This window comes from Leptidea sinapis, chromosome 22, assembly GCF_905404315.1.
Source record: "Leptidea sinapis chromosome 22, ilLepSina1.1, whole genome shotgun sequence".
Lineage (NCBI taxonomy): Eukaryota > Metazoa > Arthropoda > Insecta > Lepidoptera > Pieridae > Leptidea > Leptidea sinapis.
Window position 1 is genome coordinate 1609958 of NC_066286.1, and position 20049 is coordinate 1630006.

At 36.8% G+C, this 20049-nt stretch overlaps 1 protein-coding gene across 7 annotated transcripts in view; it reads left to right on the forward strand.

The window, feature by feature from the left end:
• Window positions 1-20049, forward strand: part of LOC126970961 (E3 ubiquitin-protein ligase RNF123-like) — a 69193-nt gene that overhangs the window by 45886 nt on the left and 3258 nt on the right. For 5 of the 7 annotated variants that reach the window (XM_050817105.1, XM_050817107.1, XM_050817108.1 and 2 more), the window contains 12 exons: window positions 162-256; window positions 750-899; window positions 2036-2133; window positions 3607-3677; window positions 4773-4895; window positions 6104-6266; window positions 6884-7021; window positions 9311-9384; window positions 10569-10708; window positions 12194-12379; window positions 12860-13030; window positions 16834-16942. In XM_050817105.1, the coding sequence (XP_050673062.1) occupies window positions 162-256; window positions 750-899; window positions 2036-2133; window positions 3607-3677; window positions 4773-4895; window positions 6104-6266; window positions 6884-7021; window positions 9311-9384; window positions 10569-10708; window positions 12194-12379; window positions 12860-13030; window positions 16834-16942 (1518 nt within the window). Of the gene's footprint in view, window positions 1-161; window positions 257-749; window positions 900-2035; window positions 2134-3606; window positions 3678-4772; window positions 4896-6103; window positions 6267-6883; window positions 7022-9310; window positions 9385-10568; window positions 10709-12193; window positions 12380-12859; window positions 13031-16833; window positions 16943-20049 lie in introns of those variants that run through there. The other 2 variants (XM_050817106.1, XM_050817109.1) reach the window with 2 other exon arrangements.

Sequence of the window (20049 nt, forward strand, 5' to 3'; positions counted from 1 at the left end):
AGGTATCGGAAGTTTTTAAATGTGTTTTTTTTAAATTTAATATACAGTACACGCCACGATTCATTTTCGTAGATCACATAACATTATGTATAGATGATGTCTAAGACCGTGATGCAACAGAGCTCTCGCCTTGCTAAAACTAGTATTTTTGAAAATTTTAGATTCCAACGGAGACCTAACTGATCAGGAGAAAATCAAAAAGTTTTTAATGGAAAAGATATTGAAGGAATTGGAAAGATCGCAGAGTGTTTACCAGGTAATGAACAATTGAATAGAATCCATCAATACTTTCTGTCAGAAGGAAAAGTACTTAATTTTATTGCACGTCTGTGAGTAGAACATCTTCCCTCATCATCATCAGCCTCAAGACGTCCATTGCTGGACAAAGACCTCCACCAAGATCCAAAGAACTCCACGACCATCGGTCCTGCGCTTCACTGGTCCAAGGTATCACCAGTGGGATGCTCCTTTGCCCAGGATGCCGGCTTTATAATGGATACCACAACGGCGCCTAGTTCTGACGTGCATTAGTAATGTGTGAACAATATTGTGTTTCGCTGGGCAAATGAGACTTAACATCTAATGTCTCAAGGAGACGAGCGCAATTTGTAGTACCTTTTGTAATTTGTAGTGAATGAGGCGCGGGCAGGAGGATATTTTGGACACAACGCGCTGCGTAGATTTTATTTTGTGTTTCCTTGAACACACCCTCTGGTTTGTTCTGTTTTCTGAGGTTTGACGCAATTCAGGAAAAGTTGGACGCGAGCGCACTGCAGATGGCGTGGGTGATCGGAGCAATATGGACGAAGCAACGGCAACAGGAGCTGGCGAGACACTTTGCTGGCACGTTGCACTCGCTGCGACTCGCATCGGATCCCGATTACGCGGCAAGTATACAGGTATTCTAACTAAATAATACAAAAAACATATTCAAAAGCATAACTGACTTATTGTCATTAAATAAATTTAAATCATTTATTAAACGCAGACTCACGTAGAAGGCTTATTAGTTATTACAATATTAATGACTTCGTGAACGATATTACAACATGGAATTAAATAGTAAAGTTGTTACTTTTGATAAACTTTATGGATCGATCTTGTATTATTTTACCACATTGCATTATTTTTATGTTAATATATTGTCTACATATTATTTTACAATTTACAATCTAATTAATCTAATCCTAGTAACAAAAATTGTTATTTTTGGAGTCGGTGATCGCCACGGTAGGTTTGTATATACATTGTTCTGTTGATGTGCTTGTGTCCCAACGTGACAAGGTGAAAGGACACCGATTCCAAAAATAACAATTATTGTTACTAGAATTAGATTGTATAAAAATACGCAATTCTTTTTATGGTCCACTATTTTCTCTATAAGGGCTTACACATCTTATATATAAAATTCTCGTGTCACAATGTTCGTTCCCGTACTCCTGCGAAACGGCTTGACCTATCCTCATGAAATTTTGTGAGCATATTAAGTAGGTCTGAGAATCGGCCAACATCTATTTTCATACCCCTAAATGTTAAGGGTGGTCCACACGATTTTTTTTTTAATTTTTTGGCATTTTTTTTTAAATTTGTTTGATTATGAGTCATCATTAAAAAATACATACAACTTCAAATTTTCACCCATCTACGATCAACAGTTACTTTTGTATCGCGATTTTAATATCGGCAATACAACGTTTGCTGGGTCAGCTAGTAAAAGATAAAAAGATATATGTTGTAATGTTATTAATAGCAGATGGCAGAATTGTTTCCTACTAACTTGACACTTATCTAATATTTTGAATAATTCACATTATATATAATATCTTATTATATTATATATCTTTAGAAATCACAGCCGATGTGTTATTCTAATGTGCAAACTATAATATTGTGAGCTATCATCAAAATCCATTCAGTAACTTTTGCGTGAGAGAGTAACAAAGGTACATTCATACAAACTTTCACATTTATAATATAAGTAGGATGTATCTCATTTTCAATATTGAGGTTTTGATATTAATATTACAATTTATAGGTCGCTAGTCGCGAGATACTGCCCGGAAAGAGTTCTATCTTAGGGAAGGGTAGTTACGCATCTTTACAACTGGAGTACACTTCTAGTTCTGAACACAGGTACGAAGAATAATTTTTTTTACGGCCCGATTTCACCAATTGCTTTTGAGCGTGTTGACGTAAACTGAGGTTATATTTCATAATTAATCATTGGTTTTTAGCAAGGTAGGCACTGTGGATCTAACTAGTCGTAGTTGAGCCTGGATATTGCTTTAGGTATTAATAAAAAATTATGAATGGGGTTCAAGAGTTTGTTACAAAATAATGAAACCAAAACTTTTACACTATATTTATTTAGGTCCATAACGATTGCCTATACGATATGCACGCCCCTGTAATTAATAGAATGCATCAAATACCTGTCAAAACTGTCATCGATAATGATTAACAAATTCAAAATTAAACAATTTGTTGTGTTGAAGTGATAACCCTCACTTCTGGGATTAATAACACAAATAAAATAAAGCCACAACCTTAGAGTTGAACAAAGCATACAAGATGTTATCAACGATACGCCACTCGAATGGTTGGCTCAGTTGTAAGGAGTGCTCGCACGGAAAGCGAGAGACAGAACGCGATCAAATCTGTGGAACGCCGCAAATTCGGCGGTCACCAGTTACGGCAGAATACCAATCAAGAGTCGTGCATAGAAATGAAAGTTAACATCAACGAGTTTCAAATTACGAGAATAGTACTGACTTTCTTTGCACTTTTGTTTTATGAGTAATAAACGTCCTAAGTTGATTCAATTTGGACAAATTGTGAGGACTCCAGTGCCACTACATTCGACCGGAGTTTTTTGATAAGCTCTAAGTTGTACACTGAAGAAACTGAAGTGTTCCGCTTGGCTACCGCGGTAGTTTTCTGTGATGGTTTAACCTATATAATATATATTATATATTGGTTTAACCATCAAATATATCATACCGTCATATAATGGACGAGACGAGTAGGACGTTCAGCTGATGGTAATTGACAAGCCCTGCCCATTACAATGCATTGCCGCTCAGGATTCTTGAAAAACCCAAAAATTCGCAATTGCAGTGCCGCTCGTTACCTTGAGACGTAAGATGTTAAGTCTCATTTGCCCAGTAATTTCACTATTTACGGCGCCCTTCAGAACGAAACAATGTTAACACATTACTGCTTCACGGCTGAAATAGGCGCGGCCCGTTGTGGTATCCATAATCTAGCCGGTATCCTGTGGAAAGGACGCACTCGTGAACAATAATAATATAACATATTCCACCAACACATGGAAAACGTGATAAAGCTATATCAGTTCGTAAAGGGCTTTTGACATGGGGAGAAGAACTAATAAGAAACTCTCAGCCCATCTTTTAGTATAATATTATACAATTTTAAGTGGCCTGCGCAGAACCAGACAAGAACTATGTATCCTCTATACTTATATTCTATACATAGTAAGCCTTCCTTGTCAAAAAAGCTTTAATATGAGTGCGTTCTAGTATAGGAACAAGTAGGTATCAGTTAATATTTGATTCTGTAGTTATTCAATCATCTTAATTTCAGTGTACAGACCCGAACTTCCAGAACCCCTACGCCTCAGTCACAATCGGCAACTCAAGTTGATTCTCAAAATCGTAAGTAAAAGCTATTTTTGAGCTATCCGAGATAGCAAGATTTGACCTGCAGCGCAAACATGAATTTGTTTTCCTTAACCTGATAGAAAAATGTATTTTATTTTTTTACACTACTAAATATTACTAGATAGTGTTGTTTGCATTTAGCGACACAATAAGATCTATCTATCTATAGATAAATTGATCAGTTTGTTTGGAATCTATTATTTAATGCGCCAGTAAGAGTAATACAGTAATAGTAACAGAACATTAACTTCATACTAGCGCCTGAATCGACGCACACACACATACATACACACGATTTACACGGCCTCTAAGCAATCTTGGGAAGATAAAACTATTGAGTGCCACGCAAAGGAGTGTTGGTATGCGTTTTTCTTATACCAAAACGTAAACAGTTTTCAGTATGGAATAACGGTTTCGAAAACTATTTATTTTAAAAACTTTGTATCTAATAACTTATCTTAATTTTTCAAGTGATAGTTTTTTACTATATGTATACGTATGTGTACTGTTGGTTCACCAAACAAATTCAAATTCAAATATTTTTATTCAAAATAGACATCACTTATTGAAAGTCAAAAACTACCACCCATTCCAAAACGAATGCCTCAGACCTGAGAAGAATGGGCGCAACAAACTCAGCGGGCTTTTTTTTCATCGAAAAAATATGTTTACAGAGTAATATTGTACAATTAAACTTATAAAGTAATTTATGCTATAGTAACAAACGTTTTTTAACAATTCTTTTGAATAACGTAATACTTTTGTTTTGAACATTTTCTGGGATCTTGTTCTAAAAGCAACATCGCCCCACCAACTTACTAACTCGACTTAGCCGAGTAGTAGGCATTCTATTGTTCATGGTTATTGTTTCATTTATATTGTGTACCACATCATACTTCGTAATTGGATTTTTAATATTTATAAAAACATTTTATTGCTTTGTACCAACCCTAGCATTCCGATTAATTACAAGGGGACCGCTGAGTTACGCTACTGTTCTATTACTTGTATCGTGGTGAAAGGCCGATTAAGATGTCTGCGATACACATGAGCAACTTCCGGGAATTGTAATGAAGCTTTTTTCGGCAGACAGCGAGTTCGCGGACTCCCTGTTCGCGTTCGTGCCGGAGTATCACGTGGATGCTGCGCTGGAACTGTGTAACACGCTGCGACTCTACATGCACCCCACTGTGGCTGTACAGCAGGTGCCTGGTATGTATTTTACGCTTCTTACGAGTATGGTTCTCAAGAATTTGCGAAGAACAGAAGATTGGACTTTTGTCTTCTTTTAATCAGAACATGATGACAAACGAGACTCCGTGTCAACTGACACCTAAGGACTAGTGATCATTGCAGCTAATGCTCAAAAAAGACTGACAACCCTTAAGGTTACCGTATCGATCTGGTAGAAGAAAGTTCCTTAAAAACCACACTGTTGAAGAACGCCACAAAGATTGTGATATTGATATTTAAGAAACTAGTCAAACAGCTCTTCGGAATTCTGCCAATGTAAAAATGGTAGAAGACAAACTACTGAACGATATAGCAAAGTTAAAAAGTCTCTGACTCTGAAAATTCGAGCATCTCTGCGTTTTACGCGGTCAGATGGTTCCGATACTGAAGCTACGGCTACGAGACTAGAGGTGAGAGTCATCTAAATAAATATATGATATTTCCTCTGGTTTGATATGTACTCATCACGATGTCTCTGGAATCATAAGTATCATCATAGTAACTGTTGCCATGATAGAACAACGTCTGTCGGATCAGCTAGTACTCTATTTAAAACCTTTTTCTTATAGAGCACTCGAAAGTGGCCCACATATTTGTTTTGAAGTATTACTGTTTATAAGTTTCATAAGAAGCGTCTTGTGTCAATCCAATGCCTAAGGTGTATCTTGACAGCCAAATCTTCTCCCTTGCTTTAGATCACTGCGATACATTTGTTATAGGTATTAGTTTACCTAGCTATCTAAAAGGTTGCTTGACTTGCTGTCCAATTGGCCATTAGTCAGTTGGCAATCGTCTAGTTACGCCAAAAGCTGGTTCATAATACTCTTACTGATTGCTGACTCCTGATACCAGAAAGAAAAAAACACTAGCGCCAGAGGCAACTTAGAGTTCTGAGCATGGTGGAGGAGATCTGCCATCCCACCTGGTACTTGATTTTATGATATCCAAAGAAAAAAGAGCACGCTAAAATATTTTCTTAAAAAAGCGATGATGGATGGTGTTTTCTCACTGTTTTCTAAAAGCCATCTTCTTCATTAGGTCTAAGGTAATAGGTCAGGATGTCATTCACTATATGCAGCGGCGGCAGACAGGGATACGATAGGCAGTTTTCTTCAACGCTAAGAACGTGCGTGTTTCGGGTGGATGATTTGAAAGCTGCTCGCATATTGATGTATTGATATTTTCAGAATGGGATGATCTAGTTGTGTCCTGTGCTTCATTCCTGTGTTCCGAGTTCGCGGATTCCCGGATCGTGCTGGCGAGTACCAGGGAATCTCTGGTGCAGACACTGGCTTCCTTTGCAACACAACCTGCTACGATGCGGGCTATTGAAAGAGTGCCAATTAAACAGTGAGTATAAAATTAATGTTTAATTTACGCACAAATACATTGAAGAGAAGAGATAGACGACAATTGAGAAGTTTGAATGATAGAGGATGAACAAAAGTATTATTAATATATTGTTTTTTTGAAATTCGTATTTTATACTTCGATAGAATTCTAGATGCAATTCACAAGATACCTATCGTTTTTATGAAAATGTGATGACGGGTTGGCCGTTGGCAAAGATTATTAGCACGTGATGAAAAGCATCGTTATTGAAAAGCAATTATAAAGCAGAAAAAAACGATTGTTTTGTCTGCCTGCTATCTCTATAAATATTTGTTACTTCTGGTTGATTATTAACAAATTTTACCATTTCACATTTAACTGTTCGGTATAATACCATCTCTAGTGCAATTACCGACTCTGCATACGTTTATTGAAATTTTTCCTTCTTATTAACATGTACAACCAATTAATATGGTTTGAACTTCCTTAAATTCTTCTGATGTTGCATGAGAATGTGGGCGGCGGTAATCATTTATCATCAGATGCTGATGACCCATTCTTCTATAATCTATGCATCCACATGACTGCAGTGTGATCGATGATTAAGGCGATTTTAATTTATTTTTTTACCACAGCCAAATGAGGATGGTTGAAGAATTAATGCGGCCTTATCAGAATAGGGCTTGGGCTCAGTCCAACTGGGTGCTGGTGAGGTTTTGGCACGGCTCCGGGTTCGGTTTCCGGCACAGACAGTGGCCGCATCTGGCGTCGAGGTAAGTTACGCTTCGCGGCTTTGTGATTGATGACGTGCTGTACATTTATATTTTTTGGCAACGGATTGTTTAGGCTAGTTATTTGAGGTCACTATATGCCTTTTATTAATAATTAGATTCTTAAATTTTTAGATTCCTCTTCCATAATACACGTACATGTTCACAATTTCCTTAGAAAACTTCAGTACAGCAGTGTAATTATTGCATTTTTTTCAATTAATTTTGAATCGTCGTAACTAATAATTCTCGTAAGTATCGTGGTGGCTTTTCACGACATCACACCGCACACGTAAAGATAAAACACATGAAGACAATGTGACGATACGACGCCGGAACGTTTATGGAAATCCGCGAAAAGCATCATAAAGATCACTAGGCGTTACCTAGAGACGTTGCTTCATTATGTGTCCTCTACCGCATTTACCACGGGGAGTGTTCCGAAGAGTCGTTTCACCTGATTCCTGCCGCTGAATTTCACCTTCGCACGACACGCCACAAGTTAGGATATCATCCCAACCATCTGGATGTGTGGCGGTCCTCCACAGTGCGGTTTTCAAGGAGCTTTCATCCACGTACTACAAAGCTTACGCTCATTTGTCCTCCTTTTTCCATATAAAAAGTCAATAACACGCAACGTGCTGCTATACATGGCAAAACATCGGATCATAGAAACTCATGTAATGTTGCATCGTTCTGATATTTGCATTCCATTGCCCAGTTTCTTCTTTGTGTCTGCTCCTTCTTTATTTACTTTTTTTAAAAACAACTTAGAGAATAAGACCAACTTCTAGTGCGGTTAATTTTACGAGTTTAAATTTTTTCTAAAATACATTTTGCATGCGGGAAAAGTAGTATCATCGCGCTCGCTGTTGCCGTCGAAAAAGAGCCTTTGCCCATTTTAAAATTTGAGTACTAAAAGTTTACTTGTCGCACGCAAATTATACTTGGCACACGCAAATTTAGTTAAAATTGCTAAAATAATAACATAAAAAAAAAAACACAATTGAAATATCAAAACCGAATTGAGGTTGACGCGTCTGACAATTTAATTTAATAAATAAAATTATAATTTAAGTTACAAAAAAACGGAAAATGGAGTCGGAAATAATACATAAATCGTCGCATTTGATAAACAAAATAGTATGTTCGACGTGGGCAGTCGACAACGTCGCACGAGTTGCACAATATACAATTCCCTGTTAATACACTCTAATAATGGAATTGCTTATAACAAATTCTATGAGGCTTCATAAGAGACATTACAGCTCCAAAGTCCCAGCCGTTGTTCAGAAGCTATCTATAATAATATAATTAAGGTTCTTTTAAAGCTCTGCTGTAAATCTTACAACTCAACAGCAGTATCTAAGCATTGAATTTGTTTTCTTCATTGTTTCATATCTCTCTGAGTGTTATTTGTTTCCGAAGCGATTGTAATGCTTGAATGGATATCAGAAATAATTCCACAGGAATTGATTTTGATAAAATCATTACCTTTTTTGCATATGTGGGGGAAGGGCAAGGCGCAACACCAGGGTTCAAAATATATTGTGTTGCCAGCCTTTAAGGTGGGAATATTCTCTATAATTGAAGGTCCCTGAGTTGTATCGGTTCAGGAAAACTGCAAACCGGTAATACATTTCACAAAGTAGCGGGGCGAGGTAGAAGTCAACATGATCCAAGTGGAATTTCGCAAACGCTTTATACGACATTATATATCTGTACAAAATTGTAAACAATAAAATAGATTCTGTAGACATTGTATAACATTTCAAGTACATCAACGTAATACTAGAAATAAAACAATTTTTTTCTATTTACTGGTTACGTGAACTTAATATTGGACGGAATGCACCTTGCTATAGGATTTGTTCCACATACAACTCCATAATTTTAAATGATGCTGATTAGATCTCTTCAACGACAATTTAGCGGATCTGAAACGAAAATTACTTGCAATTGCTTAATATTGTCATAAGATTTTCTTGCATATATTAATAAATTGTTAATTTCAATCATATTTAGTAAAAAGTTTAATTTAATTTACTAGTATTTTGTTTAAATTTTTAAGTCTTATTTTTGCCTATTGTAAATATCTATTATGAAATGCTGTGAATGCCTTTAAGTAATGCATATACAAGACTATATAGAATCTTAATATTGTGTAAGCAAATGTCATGTGTATCTATTGTCGGTGTTCCAGTAAATAAATATAACTTTACCTACACTGTATCACGGCAAGACTAACCTTGAACTGATCTGCTGATGTGGTTCTAATAACATCTTCTACAGGTATGGTGATAGGGAGCCGACAGTGAACAATTTAGGCGCCAAAGTTGACGCTGGACTGATGAGTCAATGCTTTGGTGGGTCATTTTAAGTTTTATTTAGTAGCAGACTTTTTGAAGAATTGTAATATATTGAAATTACATTGAATTTGTACGAAAATTTTTGGACAATGCGGGATTTAAAACTGCGCCACTCGGGATACGCCGCAGTGCTCTTAACCAAAAAAGTCCACCGTCCTTATGACGCGTGTATCGTTTATCTTGGTCTACTTCTTCTTGTTCTTAATATTGGTATGTTTTTTCCACGCTCGGGTTGTGGCGCAAATTTGCAATAATAACAATTATTTATTAACATAGATCTTTTTTATCGACATTTGATTACAATTTTAAAATAACTATTTTTATTTTTTTTTAATTTGGCAACAAACAGTTATGTACATAAAATGTTCTTATTCAAATACTTAATAGGCAAGTACCCACCTTGAGTGCCCACAAATATTATATAATTAACAATTATTGTAGACATTGAGGAAGTATTAGGAAATTAAGAATAATACAACGCAAAAAGAAAATCAGTAAAGAGAAAAAAAATAGATTGTTTATTGAAAACAAATAATTGATTAATGATTTTTTAAAGGTCTATTTATTATAAGTATATATTAGTAGTAAAAGGATCTAAACGAGACATATTGTATATTTTAAAGCGGCATTTTAAGCTATTAATAATTTTATACTGTAATCGGATATCTTAATGTTAAATTTTATTTAAATATACTCAATAATGGACGATTATATTATATTCTTTGATAATGGATGAAATATTTAGGTTTGAAGGCTTAAGAATTTTGTAATTTCAACCTTTGTATAACGTATAAAATTTTATTTTAGACTCATTTTCACTATTTTCTACGTCTGCTTACAGACAGTTGTAATGGTTAATAACATTTCCAGTAGATTTATTATGAAAAAACATCACTTTTGATTTTTTAGTCCAATTTTCTTATTTCATTTTTTCTCTAAGTATATCTTATCTTATCTCTATCTATATCTTAAGTCCTATTTTCTTATTTATCTATATCTCTAAGAATATCTTATCTCTATGTTTATCTTAAGTATTTTTTTCTTATTTATCTATTTGTCTAAGTATATCTTATCTTATCTCTATCTATATCTTAAGTCCTATTTTCTTATTTATCTATATCTATCATAGTCCTATTATCATATTTCTATTATAGTCCTAATTTTAGTTTCTGTTGTCCCAGGCCCATGTCCTTCGGAAGTCATTCAGTGCAGGGTACAGGACTACATTGCCACGCACCCGAAGGAGGCAGCTCTGTTCCTCAACTCCCTCCTCAGTCAATTGAATTGGGCGTTTTCCGAGTTTTTCACTATGATGCAGGAGGTATTAGTGATATAAGTGTGAAGTATTTCTTTCTGACGTTATACTTCTTTTGGTGCGTTACGGAAAATGATAGTGAATTTTGACGATGCGTGCGCACAACTTCACGCAAATTCGACACCCTGACGTTAGCTGGTCAGTTTAGACCATTTCTATCATACTTCAGCTACCAAGCCTCTTGTAAATCATATGTCTACTGAACCACAACCAATGGTCGAGAATTAATTAAGTCTTATATATACAATTCTCGTGTCACAATGTTAGTTACCTTACTCCTCCGAAACGACTTTACTATTTTTATCAAATTTAATATGCATATTCAGTAGGTCTGAGAATCGGCTACTATCTATTTTTCATACCCCTAAGTGATAAGGGATGTTCACCCTTAACATTTTTTTTAAATTTTTGGACAAAATTTTTTGTTTTATTTTAGTATGATTCAGTATTAAATAATACGTACAACTTAAAATTTTCACTCATCTACGATCAACACCTATTTGTGTATCGCGATTTTTATATTATTCTGTTGTATCCGAAGCTCCGAAAGATGGCAATAAAGAATATTATAATTATTGAAGTACAATAAATTTTATGTACGATATAAATATTTGGTAGTTCTTAGAATTGGTCGTCATCTATTTTTTATACCCCTAAAATTATAGTTATTGAATTTTTTTATTACTTTAGATGGCAATACAACGTTTGCTGGGTCAGCTAGTTTCAATTTATATACAAGTTTAAAAAATATTAATATTTAATTTTCTTTAATTGTATAAAAATAACTAAATCTATTTAATTTCACGTTATTTAACTAAAGTATGCGGTATAATAATATGTTCATTGGTTGCATTTAATACCTACTTTATTACCAAATTGTTTTTTCTACAAACGCAAAATAGCACGAATCACTACATTTTTTTAAGGAGTTTAGATTTGTTACGTTAAAGAAGTATAACTTTTTATAAATACACTTTTTTGAATGTTTTTTTCCACGTCTGGGTGATTGAAATGTTATGTTAGTATTTTCGGACTGAGTGAAAAGTGTTTACATTTTTTTATATATAATACTGACATACTCGCTTACTTTTACTACGCGCGTAAGAAAACGGTATATTCAATAGGATATACATAAAGATTCTTAAACATCCATGACTCAAAAATCAACATCCTTTTTCTAAACAAATAATTTTGAAGAAGTATTAAGGGAACGATATTGAGATCACAATAATCAGTACGTAAACTTCAAGTATATCTTTAACAATAATTATCATGAATATGATCTTTATCAAAATTATATCTGATCAGACTTTTATTTACCATTGGTATGGTATCTAATTAAAAATAATAATAACAAAAATTTATATGTGTCGACATAATATAAAACTTGGTAGAAGTACTAGGGGAACATGACCCTAGAGCAGAGTGTACAAATATGCTAATTATCATTGAACATCATGTTAATTCTCTAAGCTAAGTTAAATGTTACAGATGGATCGAATCCAAATTGACGCAAACCTGGAGCCCAGGCAGATAAAGCTGTGTGCCACTTGCTTTGACCTGTATCACGGCTTGGCGCGCGCTCTGGAGATGACATTGTCTCTCGCTCCCACAATTCTCACCAAACCTGAGGCCAGCGATGGACAGAACGATCTTTTGCTAGGAAGGACTTGCCAGGTTAGTGCATGTCCAGCACATTAATCGCGTGACCAATTGCCAGAACCTGCTATGCTTGCGGCTAATTACAAAATGGCAACCCTAACCCAAGTTTATCAAACTAACACAATGCATTGACCTTCTTGTTGATTGCCGCCCACATTATCTTGCAACACCAGAGGAAGCATAGCAGTGTTGCCAACCTTTTAGAAAGGTGTACAAAGTACTTTTTTGAAGGGACACATGTCGTGTCGTCCTCAAAACACCGCACACACATTCATAGCTTTGATGTCCGTGGATAATCCTTGAAAAAGCACTGTGGAGGAATGCCACACATCAAGATGGTGGGGATGATATCCTAATTTGTGGCGTGCGAAGGTGAAATACGGCGGCAGGAATCAATTTATTCGTACGGTGCAGCAAACGCTTACAACGCTATATATACCTTAAGGAAGGGAGGGACCCACAACACAATAGTCAGCTAAGTGCTCTTGATTCTAGATCCTGATGGCGGTGGTATCCCGTATTTGCGTGCGTGGCGGCGGAAGCGGTGGTTTCAACCGGCTCGTAGCGCGGGGATTACCAGACACCGACCGGGTGCATTACTACGTTGCTCTGGCGCCCGTCGCTGGCTGCATCATCAGAATGCTGGACACCAAACTAAGCGCAGAGGTATTTTTACTTTGATCTTGATACTATGATATTTTTATGACATAGGAGGTCAAATGAGTGTTCGGGTCCGAAGACAGAAGAAAACAGTCCACAGAAATTACTTATTTTATTCAAGAGGGAGCAAACTTTCATTAGGACCACGTGGTGGGAAGTGGAAAATCAACCGTCAATGGACATCCGGAAAACAATAGGTGCGTTGTCGAGGTGGGAGTATCTCTAATCTTGAAGGTCCCTACGCCGTATCGACCTAAATCTTGAAAAATGAGATATTGTTGATTTCTGCAATGTTAACCTGACGCTCGGTGGTGAAATTCGGATGCTGGTCACCTGAATAACTCCTCTGAACACTGATATGAGAGAAGCAGCGAGACCCCACATGTCTTCACCTCGCCAAAGACTCAAGCCGATCAGAGATGACTTGATCGTCCATGATTCGAACCGATTGCGATGTATGCGTTCAAATGGACGAAATTGGTACTGTTGCCAAATCGGGAGGCCCACCCAGAGGTGAGAACAGTGCACTATGTGAGGTCGGATTTGTCCCTTTTACAATTGCAGGCAGTGCCTTGAAGTGAAAAACTGTCTCGCCTTACTGCTTACTGCACCATGCTTTTAGGAGGCCAATTTTGCCTTCTCTTACGAGTGACCAAGAAACTGAACGGCGCTCTATATATTGACGCTAAGTATGTTGATAATGGCTGTGGAGGTTATAGGCGTTAACACCAAAACCCGGCATCCCTTGTAGTAAAGTCTCCAATGGGTTCATTGCTTACATTATGGTGCGTTTCCTCACCCAGGTCTTGTCACGCCTTTGTCATCACGTGTTCCTTAGACATGGGCGGTATCACAGGGTGATCAAATCAGCTCCCAAATTATTCAATAATAAGAACTTAAATAATTGTATTTTCCGGAGTCTTTTTTGAACTTCTTTGTTAAATGTATATTGCCAATACTTAAAATATGTTTGTGCTATTGTTTATTTTTTTACTATTTTTTTTCTACTCTTATGAACAACGTTCCCATATTTAAAACGGCTTCACTGGCGCACAATCGGTATACCGAGCGTTGAGAGGTTAGCGACTAGTTTTGAACTAGTCGGGAGGTCCTTTAGCGCCTTGTCAACCAGCGCACTGAGAGCTCAAGCCCGTAGTGCTAGAATGGCCGCGACCGCGATCTCATCAAATTCACCCCGGACCTGGGTTTGGTCAGACACTAGTCTCTGTCTACAACGACTGAAGTGAGTGAGCCGTTCTAAATCTAATATATAAAATTTTCGTGTCATGGTGTTAAACTTTGAACTCCTCCGAAACGGCTTAACGGATTCTCATGAAATTTTGAGTGCATATTGGGTAGGTCTGAGGATTGGACCTCATCTATTTTGCATCCCCCTAAATGTTAAGGGTGGTCCCGATTTTTTTTTAATTTTTTTGACATTTTTTTTTAAATTTGTTTGATTATGAGTCAGCATTAAAAAATACATACAACTTCAAATTTTCACCCATCTACGATCAACAGTTACTTTTGTATCGCGATTTTAATTTCGTGTGGACCACCCTTAACATTTAGGGGTATGAAAAATAGATGTTGGCCGATTCTCAGACCTACTCAATATGCTCACAAAATTTCATGAGAATCGGTCAAGCCGTTTCGGAGGAGTACGGGAACGAACATTGTGACACGAGAATTTTATATATAAGATTTATTGTTGATAGTGTCTCAAAATTTTTAATAATTTAATGTAATTATGACTTTATATACTCTCGGTAATAATATAAACAATATGGTTTCTTCATTATGATATGTTATATTGAAATAATTTCACAGCAGAACTACTAAATTGAACGTGAAACATTTCAGTTACTGAGATATTTATAAATAAAACTAGTTGATTCAGCTACTGTGTATTGCCAAATAAAGTAATAAAAAAAAATCAATAATAATAATTGTTGCGGTATAAAAAAATAGATGACGACCGATTCCCAGACCTACCAAGTATATCGTACATAAAATATATCGTTCTACAATAATTATTATATTCGATTGCCATCTTGAAACTCCATTGCGTATCTGTGGATGAAATAGAATGATATTATAATCGCGATACAAAAATAGGTGTTGATCGTAGACGGGTGAAAATTTGAAGTTGTAAGTATGTATTTTTAATGCTGAATAAAAAGTAAACAAATTTAAAAAAAATGTCAAAAAAAATAAAAATAAATTGGGGTTAACCCTTAACATTTAGGGGGATGAAAAAGAGATGTTGTCCGATTCTCCACCCTAGCCGATATGCACGCTAAGATTTACGAACATCGGTCGAGCCGTACACCGTGACACGAGAATTTTATATATTAGATATATACAAATGATTTAAGTTTTCTTTAGTGTTAATTCCGCCAATATTTGTTTTTAAACAATTCGACACGTGTTTCGCCTGTAGAGGCGAAATCATGTAGATGAGGCACCCTCAGGACGCATCTCGCCAAAATCTGGCTTGATTTTGGCACTAATTAATACTAAAGAAAACTTAAATCATTTGTATAATTATGGATTTCCGCAAAGTAACGCCTACTTCAATAATTTTTTTTATATTAGATATATTTTCAATAAAACATAAGTGGTATAAATTCTCCTCGCTATCTAGCTGGACCAACCAAAAAGACCATATTGATATATATTGAGCGGTTTTTGAATTAAACACGAAAATCCGGGTATTTTATTCCTTCAGTTTAATTTTTAAAATCATTTAACACGTTTGGGAAATCTTCAACAAAGAGAGTTGTTTCGACTCGAGAGTAGTGAAGTTTCTTTTGAATATATTGCTTAAAGCATTTTTGTTTGGACTGCATCTAGAACAAGTCTCGAAAGAAAACATCTTTCCGTAATACTGCTTTTCTGAATATATAATTCTTTAAGAAAAATATTTGCATATGATCGATCTATGAGTACTAAGAAAGAAATATAAAATTCTAAAATTAATTACGATATTTATTTTATAATGAAAATAAGGGACGAGACAAGCAGGACGTTCAGCTGATGTTAATTGATACGCCCTGCCCATTACAATGAAGTGCCACTCAGGATTATTGAAAAACATCAAAAATTCTGAGCGGCACTACAACTGCGCTCGTCACCTTGGGACAAAAGATGTAAAGTCTCATTTGCCCAGTAATTTCACTAGGTACGGCGCCCTTCAGACACAGTAATGCTTACACATTACTGCTTCACGGCAGAAATAGGCACCGTTGTGGTACCCATAATCTAGCTGGCATCCTGTGCAAAGGAGCCTCCCACTGGTAAATATCGTCTCATCATCTTACGTACGCTGTATAGTACGATATCTTCATAACTAAAACTTATAAATGCAAATTAAAAAATTTATTATAATCCATTGCGATACCTTCAAAACAAGCGCGTACACTTTCGTCCTCTATAAAGTTTATATACTAAATAATTTGTTATTTTTTTAAAGTGATAATCCTCACTTCTAGGATTAACACACAAATAAAATTTCGTTCCGTGCGAGTTGCTCTGGGAATATAGGGGTTGAGCAGGTTATCAACTGTACACTACAACCTGTAGATGAAGCCACGACCAGATAGTAGTTGAACAAAGAATACAAGATTTTATGAAGATACGTCACTTGAACGGTTAGCTCAGTTGGTTAGAGCACTGGCACGGAACGCCAAAGGTCGTGGGTTCGAGTCACGCAGCGATCATAAAATTTTGTTTTCAAATTTTATTTGTGTATTTATAAACTATCTTTGTCTAGTATTTTTCAATTGGTTTTATATCTCTGTTTTTAGCATCAGGAGAAGGTGGCCAACTCTCTGGTATCAGAGCCACTGTTCAGACTTGACGGTCTACAGTTCATGCTCGCTGATAAAGGTTCCAAGCACTTCTCCTTCTACCAGTGTGAGTATTATTTTTTAATAGTTACATATTTTTCTATAATTCACCCTTTTTAGTAATATTATAATAATTATTCATTATTCTGATTGTAATTTGTGTATTTGATTGTAATTAATTAAATGTACACTATATATTATATAATATTATTCTATATATTTAAATGTATTATTACAAAATGGCTCCGTCGTAAGTCCTTATCCTCCACAGCTGTATATCTAAGTGATCCGACAGCCTGGGACTCGATTATGATTATTTTATTGCAATAACAACAATATTTATTTTTATGGAAAAGGAGGACAATCGAGCGGGTCACCTGGTGTTAAGTGATCACCGCCGCCCACATTCTCTTTCAACAACAGAGGAATCACAGGAGCGTTGCCGGACTTTAAGGAAGGTGTTCGCGCTTTTTCGAAGGTACCCATGTCGTATCGTCCCGGAAACACCAAGCAATCAAATTCATTCCACAGCTTTGTGGTCGTGGAAGAAGGCTCCTTGAAAACCGCACTGTGGAGGTCCGCCACACATCCAGATGGTGAGGATGATATCCTAACTTGTGGCGTGTCGTGCAAAGGTGGAATTTGGCGGCAGGAATCAGGTGAAACAGCTCTTCGGAACACTCCCCATGATAAATGCGGTAGAGGACACACAATGAAGCGATGTCTCTACGCAACGCCAAGTGATCCAGCCGTTCACAGAGCACTGAGTCCCCGACAATTCGAATTGCTCTGCATTGCACGCGGTCAAATGGATCGAGCTAGTATCACTAGAGTGCACCAGACCAGACATGATAGCAATACTTCATATGTGGCCGGACCTGCGCTTTGTACAGCGCTAGAACGTGGGCCGGCTTGAAATATTGCCGTGCTCTATTTATGACGCCCAGTTTCTTCGAAGCCAATTTGGCTTTGCTCTCCTGATGGTCGCGGAATTGGCAATCGCTCGAGATATCGAGACCCAGAATTCCGATATTACGTGAGGCTGTAAGGAAAGTGTTGTCGAAGAGCGGTGATACGACAAATGGGGGTTTTTTAGTGATAAACGCGCAAACTTGAGTCTTCTGGGGGTTAATTTGGACAGGTTTAATTTACCCCATTCCGCGACCTTCTCAAGAGAGGACTCGATAGAACACACAAGTTTCTCCCGGCACTGGTCAACGATTTCCCTAGAGAGACCTGCATGGCCCGTGTATACGGCATCGCCCGTCCTGTCGTCCGCATAGCAATGTATGTTGGAGATGTCCAACATATTATTGATATGCAGAAGAAACAGAGTGGGAGATAGCACACAGCATTGGGGCACTCCAGCGTTGACGGGCTTGGGATTCGAGCAATAACAGTCGATAACGATCTGTATGCTGCGCCCAATGAGGAAGCTGGAGGTCCACTTGCATAAGCTCTCGGGAAGCCCAAATGATGGAAGTTTTGCGAGAAGCGCCTTGTGCCATACACGATCAAAGGCCTTCGCTATATCCAGGCTAACTGCCTTGCTTTGGATAGCCGCTGCCCATCTATGTGTTAGGTATACCAGAAGATCACCCGCCGATCGACCATGGCGAAAGCCGTACTGACGGTCGTTGATGAACTGTTACCCTCTAGGTATACCAAGAGCTGTCGGTAAATTAAGGTCTCCTTGATTTTGGAGAGCAGGGATGTAATAACTAAAGGCCTGTAGTTTGCCGGATCCGAACTGTCGTCTCCTTTGTTTTGGATTGGATGGACAAGGGCTGACTTCCATGAGTCAGGGACTACGCCTTTTATATATGAGTGCCGGAATAAACGCGTTAGCACCGGCGTCAACTCAGGGGCACACGTTCTAGGCACGATTGGAGAAATGCCATCCGACCCGCTCGACTTCCTGACGTCCAACGAAAACAGAGCTCGCCTAACATTTTTCTGTCTGTACTTCAGGCATAGAGCTCTGACACCGCGGGATGGTCGGCGGTGTTTTTCCGGTGTCGTCAAGAGTCGAGTTATATTGAATATTGTATGTTTCATTAAAAAGAGCGCAAAAAATGATAGCTGGAAGAGTTGCGCCGCTTCTTCTCCCTCAGACCACCATTTGTTTCCGAAGTGGTAGTAGTTTCTAGTATATTAGATATCATCAACAAGAATCCTAAAGGAATCAATTTTGAGAAAATAAATGACTCTTATGCCTTTTAATGGAAAATAAAAACTTAAAAATAAAATAAAGATTGGAAGAGAGATAGAGATTAAAATATTAAATAAAAAAAAATCGAATTTAAAGAAAAGGCGACTGGGTGGGTCACTAGACTTAAAATTTTTATCTGTGATTGTGAGTGTAATTATTACAGAAAATCTTAACCTCTTTTATACTTTTATACACAAGCACTATATTCAAGAAATGTATACAATATTGCTCGATTTCCCCGCCTATTGTTAAGTTTAACGTAACCTAAGAAAATTTGTAAGCCTTTAAGGATATCCTAATCCATTTAAAGGTGTATTTTAAAATATGAATGTGAACCTTCAGAGATAGGTGTGCCACAGGGTTCGATCCTTGGCCCGTTTCTCTATTTAGTCGCGAATATAGTTTTATTCAAAATAAAACGGAAAGACAATGCAGTTGATAGCAAAATGGTTAATTACACTATGTTAAAAGTATTAAATTGATTCACAAATAATAGCCTATTGTTAAATAAAAAAAACAATTGTATTTGATTTCAACTACTAAATGTGAAACAAACAGAGGATAAGGTAATGCGAGATTATAAAACCGTGGATTTGACTTTTTTACCATAGGTAGTAAATTATTGTGGGGTCCACAGGTAAGTTAAGCAAATTGATTGTGTTCTGCAGCTTTTGCAGATAAAAAGATCAAACAGTTGACACATCATACAGCTCTTTTGGTCTATTTTGCGTTCTACATTTATCCCTGATTTGTATGGACTTCTTTTGGGTAAAGAAAAAGACCCCTCCAAAAATTCCATTCAGTTTTGGTTTTTGCAATCTCTATCCAACTTTGACCCACCACCACCACTATTTTATTAATCTACGACAAGGCCTGCCTCTCGTTCCGATGCCTCGAGGTCTGGACCATTCAATTATTCAGTGTGTCCATATGTCGTCAGTGTATCTGGCATTCTCTCATAC